This window comes from Glycine soja, chromosome 11 (genome assembly GCF_004193775.1).
Source record: "Glycine soja cultivar W05 chromosome 11, ASM419377v2, whole genome shotgun sequence".
Taxonomy (NCBI): domain Eukaryota; kingdom Viridiplantae; phylum Streptophyta; class Magnoliopsida; order Fabales; family Fabaceae; genus Glycine; species Glycine soja.
The window spans coordinates 21,962,283-21,982,520 of NC_041012.1; the positions used below are offsets into that span (position 1 = coordinate 21,962,283).

Below are 20,238 nucleotides of genomic sequence, written 5' to 3' on the forward strand. Positions count from 1 at the left end.
AGATCCATGGATGAACTCTTAATGGATTTGCAAGTGTTTGCCCAAGAGTTCTTGAGAGAGCATTTGACAATGAAGTTGTCTTGGAATCTCTCTCATTTTCTTTTGAGGGGATAAGACATTTTGGACCAGCAAAACTCTCTCATAAAATTCGTGCCCAAGTCACCTATTTATAGGCCTGGCCATTCACAAATCCAATGAAAAGATGTGACTGTTAGCATATTTTCTGAAAATTCTTCACTAGTAATCGATTACAATGTTTGTGTAATCGATTACACAATTATAATTTGAAGGGTCATGACTTTTGAATTTGAATTTCAAGAGTTTCATTGCTGGTAATCGATTACAGACATATGGTAATCGATTACATGTTGAAAATTCAAATTCAAAACCCTTTTCAACAACTATTTCTCAACCCTGTCTTCTGGTAATCAATTACACTTCCTGGTAATCAATTACCAGAGCCTTGCATGTCTTGGAAACACTCTGTTTTGAGGCAAGGCTTCATCTTAAAGAAATCTTGAAGCAAGACTTTGTTTGTTGAAGCAATCTTGTATTAATCTTGAAGCAAATGCTTATCCTTTGAAGCAGCCTTGTTTGATTCTTCTTTGGCATCATCAAAATCATGTATACATACATTCACAGTAATGCCTTGCTTAAGCAAGATTCCTTCTTGAAATTATGCTTGCCCACTGTCTTCCGTCACTTAAGTGAGGCCTTCATGTGTCTCCTGGCTTGGTTTTCCTTACTTAAGCTTCTTGGGGTGGGCGTTAGTGAGGGCTTTCATTAGAATCAGTTGTGCTTTCTGTCTGAGTAAGCGCCCAAAGGGTCACGCTTATGCGAGCTTTCCTTCATAATTTGGCTCTTAATTCCTCTTGCTCAAGCACCTAGAGGGGTTTTCTTGAGCGAGGCATGTTAGTGGCTCCTCAAAATTTCTTTGTCTTGGCTTGCTTAAGCGCACAACAAGTCGTCGCGCTTAAGCGAGCATATCACCACTTTTGATTTCTGACTAAATACCTACAAAAAAAAAATCCACAAAAACATCAAGAAATCCTGACTAATAAGTATCCTAAAAATGATATATAATCGCCTCAAATAATGTGTAGATTTTAATCATATTTGGCGATTACCAACACTCCAAACTTAGAACCTTACTTGTTCTCAAGCAAACTACTTCCTAAACAAAGTTTAATACTAAACACGTTTTTGATTGACAACACGCCTCACTCATGTAATACTTAGTTAAGTCTAGTTTCTCATGCATTAATTCAATTAACATGGTGCCCACAAGAATTATCATGTATCATGAACAATTTTCAAGAGATTAACAAGAATGGAAGTTTAGAAAATAAACATTAACTCGTCTTCACCATAATGTTTCTCTCATAAGCTTAAATTTAGCTTGGGTAAGTGTATAGCTCACTTCACAACCTAAGACAACAACACAATTTAATGTTGATTTTCATCTCATAGTTCAATTCTCATATAAGCATGCACAAATCACTAAGGACTTTCTTAGCCTTTAATGTGGTTAAGGTATAAAGAACTTGGTATTTTTGGATATTCAAAATGACTCAAAGAAGATAAAACATTTGGCTTTTAAGCTCAATTAACACTTTTGCTCCACATTCAAACTTGTTCTAGGTATCCCAACTTTCCTCAACTAATTCCAATAGGTTGCCCTTTTTGTTTCTATTCCTTCACTCTCTCTCTCTCTCTCTCTCTCTCTCTCTCTCTCTCTCTCTCTCTCTCTCTCTCTCTCTCTCTCTCTCTTGATTTACCAAACAACGACAAATATTTTGTTTCCTTTTTAACCACTTGAGATATGGATCTAGCTTCTCTGTTGTCTCTTTCCAAGTTGTCCATGTGTTGTCCATTTAAAACAATGTCGCATAATAGTTGTGTTAATATTTAATTGTGATTCAATTTTAAAAAATCATGAAAACGGTATCGTTTCGAAGGGACAACACAGGGACAGCTTGGAAAGGGACTGCAGAGAAGCCAAGTCGCTTGAGATACCTGACCTGTTTTCCATACTCTAAACTTAGAATCCTTTGGTATTATAAGGCATCTGCTTACCTATTCTCTGAAGTCAAAGGTAACAAGCTTTTTCTTTTAGGCTCAAGATTCTTCACAAAAATATTGTTTAGGCTCAAAATGGGTGACAAGGGTCAAACAAGTACAAGTTGGCTTTTTGGCTTAATGGTTTTTAATAAACATGGCCTTGATCACTTCTATGCACACAATTACAAGTATATTGAACAAGTGACTCAATCAACATCAATTGTGTGTGAGTTAAGTATGACATTCAATTATCAAACAATGTAATTCACTCAACTTACCAATTAGGCTACAAGTCACTTAAGTTGCTTTCACATTCAATTAATTGTTTTAAATGGTCAAAGCAAATATTGTTAGTTAAAAAAATCTCCAATGTTTGAAAACAAATTATGTTAGTCATCAAATTGCACCTGACCATCATTTTAACGTTAAACCATTAAGCAAGAATTTGAATAAGTTAAATGAACATTAAACCAATATAAAAAAAACCCGAGACAAAGAAATTGAGAGTTATAAATAATTTATAATATTCTTTAACTAAGTCTAAAAAAAATTCTTTTGAAATAAACATTAAAATTACAACAGTTTGTTTGTCAAAAGTGGTTGCAGATTGAAGGACATAATCGTCACGACTTTCTCTCAATCTTGAATTAGACATATTTCCAGTGATTCCTAAGTTATTTTCTTGATTTGATTTAGTCATGAAGCTTGCACTTAAGTGTGATTGTAGATCTAGGAGTATACAATATGACACGCTCGTACTGGTCTCATAACGATGCCATAAACTCACAGGCCTCAAGCTCTACGTGTGTCATGGACTTGCCGACATCGAAATGGAAGAGTTCACGAAGAACTGCAAGGGAATGAATAAGCTCTCATGTAGATCATGCACGTTCAGATCCAACGGCATGAACCTAGTGCTCAACAATCACACTACGCTAAAGAAGCTCTCTATCTCTAGAGGTGGGTATGCAGACCTATTCGACCTATTTAAGGCGAGTCTAGAAGTCCACATTTTATACCAACCGATTAAACCCGCTAGATAAATGGTCTTATTTTTTTGGTCCTATTTGGTGTGCAAAGTCTGCAGTCAAACAAATTACTTCACAGGCCCAAAGTAAATCTGAAAAAAAAAAACAAAACTACCAAAATAAAGAAATTTTTTTCTTTTTTTCCTTTCATCTTTTAAGCCATGAAAACGTGAGAAAAGAAAATAAATAAATATATATATATATATATATATGCATTCAATTAAATATTAAACTACTACATCCTCGTAAATTTGGATGATAGTGAGAAGAAACTTTTTACTCTTTTCAACGTGTCCAATTGAGATTTACCCACATTTGATAAATTTTCATTTTCGATTCATATTTATAAACATACTCCTACATTATTTCCAAAAATGTTAGTAAAAAAAGTAAATAAAATAAAAGAGTTAAAAAAAGGCATAAACTTAGAAGTCCATGGGCTAGAGCGGGAGCGCGTGAAGTCCGTGAATTTCACGGGCTGAGCCCAAAATTTGCTATATTAGGCGGATAAAAAATGGTTTTTTATTTCCACAGTTTATGGACTTAACTGGTGGATCCACCATTCTTGATCGTATAGCCACCCCTAAGAGCCTATGTGGAATCACTAACGTGGCGACGGTGGAGCTGATTGTCCCGACTTGGTGGTGGCGTCACAGAAAAACATTGAAAGCTTTTTTGGTGCTCCGACGATAGGGACCAGCTGTTTCAACTCATGGCATATTGAGTCACAAACATGGTTGAGTTTCAACTGATCAAACCAGTTGTTTTCCACATGTATAATTAAAATAAATAAATTCTTTTATAAAAATCAGATTACTAAATAAAGTAGCAGCCACTTAATTCTTAAATACTATATCTAACGGTGTAAGACCCACTACACTTGTGCACACTAGCTTGACTCAATCGTGAATTACTATGCAAGTTGTTTAGAGACCAAGATTCATAATAATTTTGGTTGGAGGTTGTGCAAGGACAAGAGTGTCAACACCAATTTTATCTTTCTATTTATTTATGTATTTATTAAATTGATGAATAAAGAATGATATTTGGAGATCTTTAATTTATTATTGATTTTCAAATAGATATTTTTACAATTGGGTTGCTTATGATTATGGGTTATTGCCTGAAATAACATCCTATTTTTTTTCTGTTAATATAACATCACAATTAAATATATTCTAATTAGAATTGATTTAAAATAGACTTAATTGTATTTTAGTCTTATAGATAGGCATTGTGTTATTTTATTTTTCTAACTTCTAATTTTGATAATTAAGTTTTTTAAGTATTTTTTTATTTACAACAAGTTCCTTTGTCATAGATTAAATATTTAAGAAAATTTGTTATATGACACTAATTGTTGATGAGTTATAAAATTACTAATTAATGTCAATATCACATTATGTTGTTGATGTGAAAGATGATTGATATGAATGATTAATGTATATGATAATGTGATACATATTTATTGATGTGATAGACAATATGAGTGACTGACATAAATAATATAACAAGATAATGTATTTGATGTGACAAAAAAATAATAGAAACTTTATTAAAATTATCTTTATGGGATTCAAACTTAATAATGTATTTGATGTGATGATAAAAAATAATAAAAAATTTCTCAAAGTTATTTCATGGGATTCAAATCTAAGTTTTTCCCTCAAGGGTACTAAAATCATTACTCTCACTACATTAGAGATTTTTTCTGACATTAATTGAAAATTATAATAGTTATATAACATAATTGAGTGACTGAAATTCCATATATATTTTGTTTAATAATTAAATATTATGTAAACTAATGATATTAGGATTAATAACAATAATATAAATTAATAATATATACTAAGGATCAAAATATACTAATTTATAAAACCTGATTATATTTAAATAAATATATATAGCATAAACATATTTTAATTTATATATATGAGAATATATCTAATAGTATTATATTTAATATACTAATTTACATATACTAAATATACTTTAATAAATATATATATATCAACATATATTTTTATTATTTTATATCGAAATACGTTTAATAAATAATAGTATTATATTCCATTCAATAACATTATTTTTATTAAATATAATTCATATTTATTAATTGATAAATATAATTTTATGAATAGCGTTATTTTTATAATGTTTATAATTAATAGATATCAATTATTTTAATAAAATAATACTATTTTATGGAATAAATTAGATTATTTATTAATGTATTTTGATATATATATATATATATATATATATATATCTCAAGAAAAAAAAAATAGTACGTGGATGTTTAAATTAGTATTGTTCATTAAAATAAGTCATATTCTGTTGTTTTAGATTCTTAAATAATTGTATGTCGATGTTTAAATATCTAACAACATATTTTGCCCTTATATATGGGTCGAGTTTCTTCCCTACCTTACGATCCAGTGGGTTCTTGGCTGCACAAAAGTGAGTGATCATAAAACTCCAACCGAGACTAATGGGTTTATTAATTGTGTGCAAGCTAGAGGAAGTCAAATTGTCATACATATCAATGTTGATGGGATCTATCAATGCAGTAATGAGTTCTGTTGGATTTACATACGGGGGTTTAATTTACACAAGATTCCATGAGAAAATTAATGGCTACGTGGTTTCTATGTTTTTTTTATTTATCGTCGACAAACAATACGTGGTTTCTATGGTGATACAGACAGTGTTGAATGCTGATATATAGTTTAAAGGTAGGAGTTTGTCTGCATTGTTACAAGGCTCGAAACTTGCTTGGAAGCTGCGCGCAATACAAGGACAATGGTTTGTGTTTCAGACTCATTGCATTCAATTTGGTGTTCCTCGTCCAACAAGATGTAGATATATGCTCATCACCTCTGTGCCATGATAATTGAAAATAATAAGGATTTCTTACAAAAGATTGGAAGTTTGTGTTAAAATATGATACAAATTTCTAAAATAGAAAAGAAATTCCTAAATGATGTAATACCCCCAAGGGCATTGGATAGAAGATTTCAAGAAGATTGGACCAGAGATGCAAAAGAAGGCTCTAGGATTCTCATGAGTTTTAGGGTAGATTTTGAACCCATAGGCTAAATTTGAGTCTACTTATCTATGTATATATTAGATTACGGTTTCATTATTTTTTTAATCGTGTATTTAGGATTCCATAGTGTAGGGAGGGATACTCTAGTAATGTAGGATTTTTCAGCCCTTGTATTTTAGGACACCTAGACTTGTTTTTATATTATGGACAATTTTGTAATTTCACACGCATTAAGTGCACTATTTGATGTGTGTGTTGGGAGATAAATTTAATCGAATTGAGAGAAGTCCAATCCAATTAAATTTTGGACCATCTTAAGGGGGAGGTGAGCATTTGGTTGCTACACCCCATTACATCGACATATATATAGTCACACTTTGTGCATCATGTCCTTCACGCTTTACATGTCTCATGACACCTAAACACATTTAGTGGAGAATCTTGGACTTAATATTGGATTAGTGGGCTGAACCATAGCTAAAATTCACTAATCAAAATTAGTGAAATTTTGATTCCAAATTTGGCTCCACCAATTCAAATTCAAATTCAAGTGAAATTTGAATAGAAATTCAAATTTCCCTTCAATTTTGTGTGACACTTAGGCTATAAATAAATGTTTTGTGTGTGAATTTTTTGAACATTGATTATTTGAGAATTACACTTCAAAGTTTAGATCTCATTTGAGGCATAAAATTTCATGCTCTTTCTCTCCTTCTCCTTCCACTCATCTTCTCCTACCTTCAAGCTCTTATCCATGGCTTCCTATGGTGGGGAGCTTGTTCTTGACTCATCTTCTCCTTGAAGTGGTGTCTTCAATCATCTTTCCTCCTTCTCCATTCCGCTGCCATTGATCTTCAAGAATCAAATGACTCCATTGATGAAGAAGATCCAAGGCCTACAAGCTCCACATGGAGGTACATCATGTGGTATCAATAGCATCTTCATCTAGGTGATGTTCTTTTACTTCCTCTATATTTTTGTTCGGTCAATTCATTTTAATTCCTTGTTCTTCATCTTCTTTTCCATGTATCTCCTCCATTGTCTTGTGGTTTGGTGCTATTTAGAGCAGATTCAAAAAAATAAATCGATTAAATCTTAGATCTACACTTGTTCTTGCATTTCTATGGTTCAAATTTTATAGATCTACTCTTGAATCATGTTTTTGTGTTGATTTTAGGTTCTATCATTTTTCAGCCATAATCTTCTTGTGATGAACCTTTAGATCTCAATTTTCTTGCAAAGTATTGATTAGAAAAGAAAACACAAAAATCTAAGTGTAAATCACTTCATTCATGTTGTCTTAGAGTCATGTTTAATCATAATAATTGTCACATTATGTTATAAGTTTGTGCTTAATTTTGATTTTGTTGATTGAATACTAGATATATTTGTTCATATATTCCTGCAATTCTTAGCCTATCATTTGAATTTTGAGTCTAATTCATGCATGTTATTTAGTTTATAACATGTTCTAAATCAATACCTAGAAGTAGTCTTGTTGTTGAACTTTTTTTTTTTTTTTTCTAAGTTTCCTATATGATGCCTATGAAGAAACTGAGTTGTGGTGTTGAGTTGTGGCTGGATTTGTGAATCAAAATAAGTCTTAAGCTCTCTTAAATTGTGTTATTCAAGACAATTGATCATAAGCAAACACAAATTGTAACTATCCAAGCATTAAGCAACATATACACTACTCTTGATTTCTAGGTTGAAATTCTAGTTGCTGTCAGTTTTGGCACATTGTCTTCTTAACTCCACCATGGTTTGAATACTTTGATTTTTGAGCTGAAATTTTAAATGGATAAAATAGACATTTGGATTAAAACAATGAAAAAGAATGAAAAAAAATGAAAAATAAATTAGCAAGAAAAGGTGATAAAGATTAACATCAAAATACATGTCCAAAACAACAACAAAAATGTGTATGCTTAATTTGCTTGAAAATTATTCATTATTTTGACTTGTATTACAAGCCTATTTGACACCTTGGAGTTGTTCATCTTTTAGATGTGTTGCTAAATTTACATAACTAGAATTTTTCTTTTATTCTTGTTTTTAATTTGTCAATCTAATCTAGTGTCATTCTAGGACTTCCTTTGTGTTCCACCTTGGCTTGTGGTGCTGTCCTTTTGCTTTATTTTTTCTTGAATCTCACTGAATTAATGCCACATTAAATTTCCTTTTGGTTTAGCTTTCATTTCATCTTTTGGTTTCTTGCTTGTCTTTTTTTTTTTGTGTGTGTTTAAGTGTTGCCTACAATAAGGATTGGAAGAGGAAATTGTTGCGTTGTTTGAAGGAATATTTTTGAGTCTTTGAGGTTAACCATCCTAGGAGCACCATTTTATTTGAAGCAACCAAAGGCTCACCAAATTTTGAGTGAAACACTTGAGAAAACAAAACAAGCATTGAAGACAAATTTGAAGACCTTAATTGCTTTGTTAAATTTGTTGTAATAGAACAATTGAGTGCTGAATTTTTTTCTATTGCAATTCCTTGTATTTGGACATTCTTCAGGGGTGTATTGGGAGTCTCCAAGAGACCACCCAAACCTCTATTTGTGTGTAATAGCTTAGTGTAAACCGTGTAGCTTGCTTTAAATTTCCTTTACGTTATCTTTCACACCTCTTTTAGTGTTTATTTTGGCTAGTTTAAACCATAGTTTCTTTTACCTTTTGTTTTCAAACCCCCAACAAGAAAGAACCACAACTTAGGAACCAACATGAGTGTTCATTCTTCATCTAGTGTTAATGGTAAGGGTTCTACTCCTAAGGACCCCTTGTATAGGATATTAGATGAGTTGAGATCCCTTAAATTTTCGAAACAAAAACAATAGAGAAAAGAAAAAAGGAAAAAAAAAAGAGTGGAAGAAATAAGTCAAGATGAAAGAGAGAAAATAAGAGAGGACGAAAGAAGAAAAATAATGAAAAAAATGAAAAAAAATGTCTCTTATAGTAGTCATGACTCTTGCAAGAGCCTAAGTGAAGAACTTAGTGACTATTATAGAGGAAGACATAGGTCACATCTTAGACCTCACTCCCATAGAAGAGAAAAGAAAAGAAAACCTTAAGAGGCTAACTTTAACCTCCCATAATTCCATGGGAAGGACAATGTAGAGGCTTATTTAGATTGGGAAATGAAGGTTGAGCAACTCTTTGCTTGCCATCATATAAGTGAGGAAATGAAGGTTCATTTGGCTACCCTTAGCTTCCAAGGGTATGCACTTTATTGCTGGACTTCCCTTGTTAAGGAAAGAAGGATTCATGGGGATCCTTCAATAGAGTATTGGAATGACTTGAAAAGTGCCCTTAGGAAGAAGCGCATTGCCTCCTACTATGAAAGGGAGCTTATGGACAAGTTCCAAAGGCTTAGACAAGGGAGTATGATTGTTGAAGAGTATAGGAAACAAATGGAACTACTCCTTTTGAGAGATAAGCTTAGGGAGGAGGAAAGAACAAGTATTGCTAGGTTCCTTAGTGGGCTTAATATGGAAGTGAGGGACAAGGTTGAGCTCCTTCCATACAGGGACCTAGATGACCTAGTCCAACTTTGCATAAGGGTAGAGCAACAACTTAAAAGGAAGTCTGCTTCAAAATCTTATGGCTCTCACTCTTATCCAAAGAAAGACCAAGGTCAAGGCATCTTAGGGGCTGCACCTTCTAAGCCCAAAGATGATAAGGGGAAGACAATAAAAAAGCAACCCATTAAGGCTAGTATGCAAAAGAAGACTAGCTCTATAAAGTGCTTTAAATGTCTTGGAAGAGGACACACTGCTTCTCAATGCACCACTAAGAAAATCATGATTATTAGAGGTCAAGACATTTATAGTAGCCAAGATGAGGTTACTACTTCACCTTCTTCTAGTGAAAGTGAAAAGGCAAAAGGGGAAGAATCTAGTGAAGAAATCTACCCCCAAGAAGAAGGAAACCTTTTAATGGTCATAAGACTTTTAGGAGGCCAATCTTGTGACTTAACCCAATCTCAAAGAGAGAATATTTTTCACACAAGGTGTAAAAATTTTTATAATACATGCTCTCTCATTGTAGATAGTGGTTCATGTTGCAATTGTTGCAGCACAATAGTAGTCTCTAAGTTGAGCCTTGCTATCACTCCCCATCCAAAGCCTTACAAACTTCAATGGCTTAATGAGCAAGGGGAGATGATAGTCAATCAACAAGTGAAAGTTCCCTTCTCCATTGGAACATATAAGGATGAAGTGATTTGTGATGTATTTCCTATGGAGGCAGGACACCTTCTCTTAGGTAGGCCATGGAAATATGATAGGAAAATCATCTATAATGGCCTAACTAATGAGATAACCCTCACCTACCTTGGAACAAAGTTTGTGTTGCATCCTCAAACACCTTCATGGATGGCCAAAGATCAACTAACTATGAAAGATAAGAGGGATGAGGAAGAAAAACTAGAAAAAGAAAAGAAAAAGAAGGATAGTTAGGCCTTGTCTTTAAAGGCCAAGGGGAAGGAAAAAGAGGAAAAAGATTCCTCTAAGAAGATTGTTAATAAGGAAAACAATTTTGCAACAAAAGGTGATATCAAAAGAGTACTCATTCTTAAACAATCCTTCTACCTTCTCCTATCAAGGGAAGCATCCCTTAGCACTACCATACCTCTTGAGCTTGAGGTTATTCCTCAAGTAAAGGAGTTGTTGGATGAGGGTTTGGTTTGTAAGAGCTTAAATCCTTGTGTTTTGTTGGTGCCCAAAATAGGTATTATAAGGCACCAAATCCCTATGATAGGTGGTATGATGAATGTGTTGAGTGGTGCAACCCTCTTTTGTAAAATCACCCATGCATCCAGCATCTTCATGATTCACATACATAGGGACTCATTAGGTAGGTTTGTTCTTATTTTTAGTTTCAATACAAACTTAGGTGCTCATATGGGACACATTAGGTTTGTTATACTTTTTGGTAGGAATAATCAACATGAAAATACAGAAAAAGGTATGTTTTATTGCATTACTTTCCTTAATTTTTTAAATAAAGATCAAAGGGTTCTCACGGATCCTAAGAGAATAAAGGTCATTCATGAGTGGCCCACTCCACCAAGTATATGGAAAATTTGGGGCTTTCATGACTTATCAAACTTTTACAAAAGGTTTGTCCCATATTTTTCTATACTTGTAGCACCACTCATTGAGTTGGTGAGGAACCATGTTCCCTCATGGGAAGATGCCCAAGAAAAGGGTTTTCAGACCTTACCAAACTCCAACATACCAAACACCACTAATATATATGTTTTTATTCTTTTTATACGTGTTGAGGGAAGAAGCCTATAGCTTCAAGAACCTTTGGATTTGAGGTCAAATCCCTTTCAAGGGGGAGGGAATGATGCAATTGTACCCCCAAGGGCATTGGATAGAAGACTCCAAGAAGATTAGGCTAGAGATACAAGAGAAGACCCTAGGGTTCTCATGGGCCTTAGGGTAGATTTTGGGCCCATGAGCTAAGTATGAGCTCACTTATCTTTATACATATTAGATTAAGGTTTCATTATTTTTGGGCCTTGTATTTAGGGCTCCATAGTATAGGGAGGGTGCCCTAATAATATAGGATTTTTCAGTCCTTGTATTTTAGGGCACCTAGACTAGTTTTTGTATTAGGGGTAATTTTATAATTTCATATGCATTAAGTACACTATTTGATGTGTGTGTTGGGAGATAAATTTAATTGAATTGAGAAAAGTCTAATCCAATTAAATTTTGGACCATCTTAAGGGGGAGGTGAGCATTTACTTGTTACACCCCATTGCCACATCATATAGTCACACTTTGTGCATGTCCTTCATGTTTTACATGCCTCATGACATCTAAGCACACTTAGTGGAAAATCTTGGACTTAATCTTGGATTAGTGGGCTGAACCATAGCTAAAATTCATTAATCATAATTAGTAAAATTTTGGCTCCAAATTTGGCTCCACCAATTCAAATTCAAATTCAAGTGAAATTTGAATAGAAATTCAAAATTTCCTCCAATTTTATGTGGCACTTAGGCTATAAATAGAGGCCATATGCGTGCATTTTTTGAACTTTAATCATTTGAGAATTACACTTCAAAGGTCACACCTTATTTGAGGCATACAATTTTGTGCTCCTTCTCCCTCCACTCATCTTCTCCTACCTTCAAGCTCTTATCCATGGCTTCCTATGGTGGTGAGCTTGTTCTTGACTCATCTTCTTCTTGAAGTAGCGTCTCCAATCATCTTTCCTCCTTCTCCATTTTTTTGCCATTGATATTCAAGAAGCAAATGACTCCATTGATGAAGAAGATCCAAGGCCTACAAGCTCCACATAGAGCTACATCACTAAAACCCATGATTTATCTAGAAGTTAAATGCACTATTAAAGTATAATAGTATTATTAAGAATAATCTAGAAAGATTTAGGATCTAAGTAGATGGTAGTATTCTAGATTATTCTAGAAAAATCTATCTCTATAAATATGAAGCCACCAACCTTGTTTGCATAAAAGTAGGCCTACAACACTTTAATGTAATGAGTTTGAGAAATTAATGTAAACTCCTCCTTCCATTATCTAAGAGCTACAGGACCACTAAGTCATCCTCTACTTCTAATTAATATTTCTAACTATACCTCCATCCTAAACCCAACTATCAATGACCATCCAACAACTAACTATCTTTTTATTCCCCTAAAATATTTATAGTGGTACTAGAGCAACGTTTGGTCTTCTATTGAGCGTAGAAATATCACTCAACTATTTTCATAAAACCCCACCATATTCTAAACTGCTTAAAAGAAAATTTACCTTAAACCATAGCCAATACTATCCAAACTTCATCTATTCATGTCTCTATTTTCACAGGAGAAAATTATGATTATTGAAGAATTTAAAAGGAGACATTTTTTTTGTTCTCAAGATTTATGGGACATTGTAGAAGAATGATTCGTTGTTCCTACAAACACTTCAACTCTTATTGCAGCACAAAAAGGAGTTGAAAGAGGATAAGCAGAAAGATTCAAGGGCACTATATATTTTAAAACAGGTAATAGATGACAATTTTTTCAAGAATAATGGATGCCACAAATGCTAAAGATGTATGAAGTACACTGCAAGAGGAGTTTTAGGGCAACAACAAGGTATGTTCTATTAACCTTCAAAGTCTAAGATAAGACTTTGAGTTAATAAAGATGAAGGAGTTTGAGACTGTTAAAGACTGTTATTCTAGGATAAAAGAAATAGTTAATCAAATGAGAGTCTACAGGAAAAATATTGTTGACAAGAAAATTGTTGAGAAAATTCTTATTTCTATTCCCCATAGATATAATGCAATTGTGAGTGCAATAGAGCAAACCAAAGATGTGTCTAATTTATTAGTGACTGAACTTAGGGTTCTCTTGAAGCGTATGAGCAAATATTGAAAAGGCATGATGAAGACTCTGTCGAAAATGCCTTTCAATCAAAACTCAAATTACGGTTTCAAAATAAAGAAAGTGGTGGAAAAAATGGAGAAGTATCTAGAATAAAACAGAATTCTAGAAATTTCTCTAAGACCAATCAAGAAAAATATCCTCCATGTGGCATATGTAAAAAGACAAGTCACTCAGATAAGGATATATTGTTGGCATTTTGGAAAACCATAATGTCATTATTGTAAGAAATTTGGACATGTGGAGAAGAATTGCCGCAACTAAAACAAGCATCAAGCAAATATCATCGAACAACATGACAATGAGCAACATCTTTTCTATGCTACTTGAGATTCTAGTGATGTGATAGGTAGCAAATGGTACTTGGATAGCGGTTGCAGAAATCACATGGCTAATGATAGAAGCATTTTTAAGGAAATTGACGACACTGTCAAAGTCAAAGTTCAATTGGGAAATGACACCATGGTAGAGTCAAAAGGAAAAGGCACTGTCATGGTGGAGACAAAGAAAGGTAAGAGATCATAAAAAAATGTCTTACTAGTTCCAAATCATAAAGAAAATCTCTTGAGCATTGGCTAAATGATGGAGAAAGGCTATTATCTTCACCTTGAAGAAGATACGTGCATTATCTATGATAAAAATAACAAAAGGCAAGAGATTGCCAAAGTTAAAATGGAGAAAGGAAATATAAGTTTTTTCCAATAAGCTTTAAGTATACTACTAATACTAGCATTGCCATGAGAGTTACAATTGATGATTCATGGTTATGGCATTGAAGATTTGGTCACTTCAACACTCAAGCTTTGAAGATACTATATCCGAAGAATATAATGAAAGTTTTGGCATATTTGAAATAAAATAATGAAGCTTGTGAAGGATGTCTTCTTAGGAAGCAAAACATATTACCGTTTTCAACTGATAAAGCATGGAAAGCTAAGAACTTGTTGGAGTTAATCCACATTGACATTTGCAAACCAATAAGGACATCGTCACTCAACAACAATAGGTACTTCATCCTTTTCATTGATGACTTTTCTAGAATGACATGGGTTTACTTTCTTAAAGAAAAATCACAAGTCTTTAGAATATTCAAGAAGTTTAAAGCCTTTGTCGAGAAACAAAGTGGGAAGCATATAAAAGTGCTCCAAAGTGATCAAGGAAAAAGATACAACTAACATGAGTTTGATAAGTTTTATGAAGATGAAGGCATTGAACACCAACTTACAGTAGCATATTCTCCACTAAAAAATGGTGTGTCTGAGAGAAAAAATCGGATAATCATGGAGATGGCCAGATCAATGTTGAAGGAGAAGGGATTGCCTAACACATTTTAGGCAGAAGCAGTTCACATTGTAGTCTACATACTCAATAAATGTCCAACTAAGGCAGTTCAAGACAAGACTCTTATTTAAGCATAGAGTAGATGAAAGCCTATAGCCGAACATCTAAGAGTATTTGGATCTATTTTCTACATACATGTTCTAGATCATAAGAGACATGAGCTACAAGACAAAACTACAAGAGGCATCTTCTTGGGATACAATACACAATCAAAAGGCTACAGAGTGTACAACTTGCAAACAAAGAAACTCACCATTAGTCAAGATGTTGAAGTTGATGAAATGCTTCTTGGAATTAGGAAGCAAAGAATATTGCAAAAAGAAATATTCTTGTTTTAGTGAAACAATCTCAAGAAGAGGTTCAAGAAGTAGCAAAAGAAGCAAGTATGCTTATGCCACCTATACAACAATATGATTCTTCACTAGAGTTTACTCCAAGTTGAGTAAGATATTTGCTGTATATCTATGAATCTTACAACACAACTATGGTTGAGCCTAAATGCTATGAAGAATCCTCAAAGAAGAAAAGGCAACTAGGCAAATCAAGCTCGATTATACAAGTGAGAAGACCAAGTTGCAGACACTTTTATGAAGGAATTACCAAGAATCAAGTTCAAACTATGTTTGGTGTTACAAAACTTTATATCAAGGAGGAGTGCTAAAATATGATACAAATTTCTAGAATAGAAAAGAAGTTCCTAGAAGCTCATGATTTATCTAAAAGTTAAATGTACTAGAAAAATATAAGAGTATTGTTAAGAACAATCTAGAAAGATTTAGGACCTAACTAGACAATAGTATTCTAGATTATTGTAAAAAGTGTAGAAAAATCTATCTCTAGAAGTATTGTTATAAATAGGCTTATAACACCTTAATGTAACGAGTTCGAAAAATCAATGTAAACTTCTCATTCCATTGTCTAAGAGCTATATGACCACTAAGTCATCTACTACACTCTAATGCAAGATCAGAAGGTGTTGACCTTAATTCTAGTAGAGATATCTAAAAGGTTAATTAGGTTAGGTTTGTGAAGTGGCACTACATAGAAAAAAGAAGTGTGAGATCATGAAGATGGGCCTCTCTATCCTTTGACAGAAGAAAAAGCCTTAAATTAGAAAAGTATAAAGGGAAAATGGTTTAAATATTGGTTGTTCTAATAAATACTAACTATTATTAAATTGCAACAATTCTAGCAATTGTTGTGAATATAAAATTTGGTGGTTTCTTCCTAATAATCTCAATTTTTGTGTCGTAATTGTTGTAGAGTTTATTAATGAGCAACGTCACTGTATAGGACAAAAAATATAGCATGAAAATATAAGGAATTTAAATTGATCTATCATATGGAAATAGTCTTATGGGAAACAAGAAAAACATTCATTAGATTTGATGGTAGAACACTACATCAATATTTATACTCCTGGCATCACTTGGAGCACCTATTACAAACTTCAAAGTCACATATTCAAGCAATCATAAAATTGGGAAATCTAACAACATAGCTAAAAGGTTTTAGAAACATGCATGTGAAACATAAATCAAGCCCAACATGAGAGGATCCATGAAATAGAAATCCTATGCAAAATAGAGTGCACATTTTCATGTAAAGTGATGGCTAATCAAGGTTCGGATTTGGGAAAGTTCCACTTGGAGGATTTGGTGCCATTGATCCTATGTTGCTGGGAAGACTAAAGTTCATTTCATTCATTTCTGGAGCCATTGATCCCATGAAATTGGGAAGATTCAAGTTTGTTTCATCCATGATTGGAACCATTTGTCCCATGTTGTTGGGAAGACTAAATTGCATTGCATTCATATCTGAAGGAGCCATTGATCCTGTGTAGTTAGGAAGATTCAAGTTCATTCCATCCATGTTTGGAGTCATTGGTCCCATGTAGTTGGGATGACTCAAGTTGGTTTCATACACATTTGAAACCATTGATCCCATGTAGTTGGGATGACTCAAGTTGGTTTCATACACATTTGAAACCATTGATCCCATGTTGTTGGGAAGACTCAAGTTCACTTCATTCATATTAGGAACATTAGGCATCCACATCTGGCTTAGGTCTGCAGGCGGCATGTATGAAGTCTCTAGTTCATAATTTCCTGCAACTTTACACTCAAACAAGGTAAGTAAAAGTAAATCTCAACAATTCATCAAACAATTGCATTATTATTATTATTATTACCAAGCAAAAAAGGTATTATGTGCCAAGCTATTTTTTCATGTTTTTTTTAAATAAAAAGAAAGATAATAGAAGTTAGTGGGTGGTTTGTGAAGGTAGTTGTAGGGATAAAATAATAACTTATAAATGTAGTTATGACTATAAAAATTAGGTATAAAAATTTGTATACCAAAATGTAGTTAGGGATAAAATAGTAACTTATGAATGTAGTTAGGAAGATAAAATGAGTATAAAAATGTGTACACCAAAAAACCTTATTCTCTTTATATATAGTTATGGATTATTATTATCATTATGCTATTTTTTGTAACATTAGTTGATATAAAATATTCCATATATGAAAATTGTTATAAATGTCTAACAATAAATTTTAATTAGAGAATTAAAAAGGTAAGACTTAAAAGAAAGAAAATGAAAAACTGAAAAAATACAATGTTGTGAGAATATTTTGCATTGATTTAAAATAAAATGCTATTTCAAGAACATGTTTTCTATTTCAAGAGCATGTAAGAATCTTTCATATATAACCAAATCATTCTTTGCTAGTAATAATATTGAATACATTCATCAAGTTTTTAATTGACTCGTAATTTTCCTAGTTATTTTTCATATGAATTAATACATACAGAATAGTGGTGCTCTTTTAACAATTCCTTACTTTTACCACTTGTTTCCCTTAAAACACCCATTAACATGAGTTTTTATGAATTTAAAATGAAGCAATAATTTATTGCATGTTATGAAACAATCTTAATTATGAGAGTGCTTAATTGCAAACATAAAAACAGACCAACACACTATTATTGTTACCTTGATCCGAGTTTGTATAGCAATTTGGGATTGGATCATTGGACATTGGATCCTGCAGACCAATATTCCAATTAAGAAATTGTTCTTGCAATTGCTTAGCTTGATTCATCGGATAGGATTCCCTCAGATATTTCACTTGTTCTTTTTTCATCTCAAGATCAGCTAAAAAGACAATGACTTAAAATTAGTGAAATTATCCCTCTAATAAGGATTTTCCAGTTGGTATACATGAGAAAAAAATTTATTGTTGGCATGCACACATATACAAAAAAAAAAATGCGCATGTTAAATATATGAGGATGAGAGATAAAGAAGTAACGTTAATTACACTCTCTGAAGTTTATCTCTTTCTCAAGAATTTCCATTCTCTGGAGCATTGTCTGTTTTTCTAGCATTAAGAACTGTTTCTGGGATTCATGGGAAGCAATTTGTGGTCGAAGTTGAGCTAATTGATCCTGCATGTATACAGATAGATATATAAGAAGTGCATTATAACCTCATAACAATATAGAAATTTTTATATCTAGGTTAGTTACATAGCTACACTAAAATATACATTGAAATTGAACAAAGTTAAGTCTGAAAAAGTTAATATACTATTTCATACCCACAACCACAAGCGTAAAGATTATTATTTGAGTTTTGTTAATAACATTGATTTTAAAATTTTTGAATAACATTGGTCACCTCTAAATTTTTTACTTGATTTTCCAAATTGGTCAAATATATCAACTTCTTCATCCACGATCTTCGGGATGAAAGCCGATTAGACTCCATTCTACAAAAAAATTAAAACAAGACATTAAATTACATGTATATATGTAAATATCCCTATTTACTAAAGGAGACTAGCTCAATTAGTTGGTTGATTAGGGTGTGTGTGTGTTAGAAACCCTGGGGTACCATGTTCAATTCCTATAGATGAAAAATAAACCCTATTCAACAAAAAAAATGTAAACCAAACCCTCTTACTGTAAGTATAGATTAGCTTGAAACTCAAATCAAATAACCTACCTCCGTAATTTTTTAAGATCGGCATCAGGGCTTTTTGCCTGAGTTTGATCCACTATTAGTTTTGGAGTTGACTCGGAAGCAACAAGAGCTGGATTTATATCTGCAGGATTCTCTAACCTGTTATTTTCATTTTGAGGAGTAGAGTTACTAGTTCCAGGAGCATCCCTATAGAAAGTCTTTTGCAAACTTTGAAATGACAAAATGGGGATCAAGGGGGGTTTAGAGGCAACCATGTTTTCCTTTGAATGACCTATTTTATTGTTCTCCATATACACGATCTTCTGTCAAAGAGGAATTAAGCAACAAATGAATTGAGAGCTAGATATGCAAAAGAGAATTAGATTTTTATGTTGAAAGGCAAATCTGAATTTTATTAATGTGGGCATGAAATGTGACCCATTAAAGATGGCAAAAGATACAAAACTACAAAAACTTACTAACTCTCTGCTAACAAATAAACTTCAAGCAATCTAGAGCACAATTACACCAAGCAGCAAACACAACATGACTAGATAGGGAGAGACCTTATAAAGAAAGAGAATTACAATTGAATCCTAGTAAATGAAGAAAGAGGATTTTTTTGCTAGTACACCCACAGTTTCACAATCACTCTTAATTGCATTTTTTGTGCGTTATGAATGCAGATTGGTTCTCTTAAATTTTTATATTATTTTGTGCAAAGCAAATTCATTAATACACGGGATCAATTACCAAATATATCCCTGCTTTATCCTTTTAATTTAAGAAGTTTTATTATTACTAATAAATTCTTGTCATGTAAATTAATTACCAAAGTGATAAATTCATTTATTATACCAAAAGAAATTAATTGAAAAAAATATAAGTCATATAAAATGACCTGTGCATTAATTAAGGACAAGAAAAATGCTTAATTTGGGTAACCAAGTGAGGGTAATTTGGTCAACTAAAACTTCTGGATGTAGTATTTTTAATAATATTGATGTTGTTTATGTGCAAGTTGCTTCACACTTATGAAACGGAAATTAAGTGACGTATTTCTAAGTAAGCTACAAAATAAGATAATTGTCTCCAGTGCAACATTCACATGAGAAGAACTCCCCACACTTTGAAACTGATTTTTAACTGGTTAGGGACAAAACCATAATCATTAATAAAGCCATATTTTAAATGACATGTCCATAAGGATTTTTTTTTGGTTTTGTAAAATAATTTCACACTATCCATTTCTCATAAAAAAAACTATTAAGTTTTGGAAATTTTTTTCAAAACAAGTGTTTTAAAAACAATAAAAGAGATCTTTTTATCTTCTTTGTTTGCACATTTTCAACTTCTCCTTCAATTTCACATTTTATT

At 32.6% G+C, this 20,238-nt stretch overlaps 1 protein-coding gene across 2 annotated transcripts; it reads right to left on the reverse strand.

Moving 5' to 3' along the window:
- Window positions 1-16,195: 16,195 nt before the first annotated feature.
- Window positions 16,196-19,413, reverse strand: LOC114374067. 2 transcript variants are annotated; one of them, XM_028331661.1, is made up of 6 exons: window positions 19,341-19,413; window positions 18,904-19,184; window positions 18,577-18,667; window positions 18,218-18,344; window positions 17,890-18,051; window positions 16,196-16,999 (listed from the first exon to the last, which is right to left on the reverse strand). In XM_028331661.1, the coding sequence occupies exons 2-6, from the start codon at window positions 19,170-19,172 to the stop codon at window positions 16,506-16,508; spliced, it is 1,143 nt and encodes a 380-aa protein (XP_028187462.1). In that variant the 5' UTR covers window positions 19,173-19,184; window positions 19,341-19,413; the 3' UTR covers window positions 16,196-16,505. The 2 variants fall into 2 exon arrangements, with proteins under 2 accessions (XP_028187462.1, XP_028187461.1); XM_028331660.1 differs by having other exon boundaries at window positions 16,196-17,005.
- Between the last annotated feature and the right edge of the window lie 825 nt (window positions 19,414-20,238).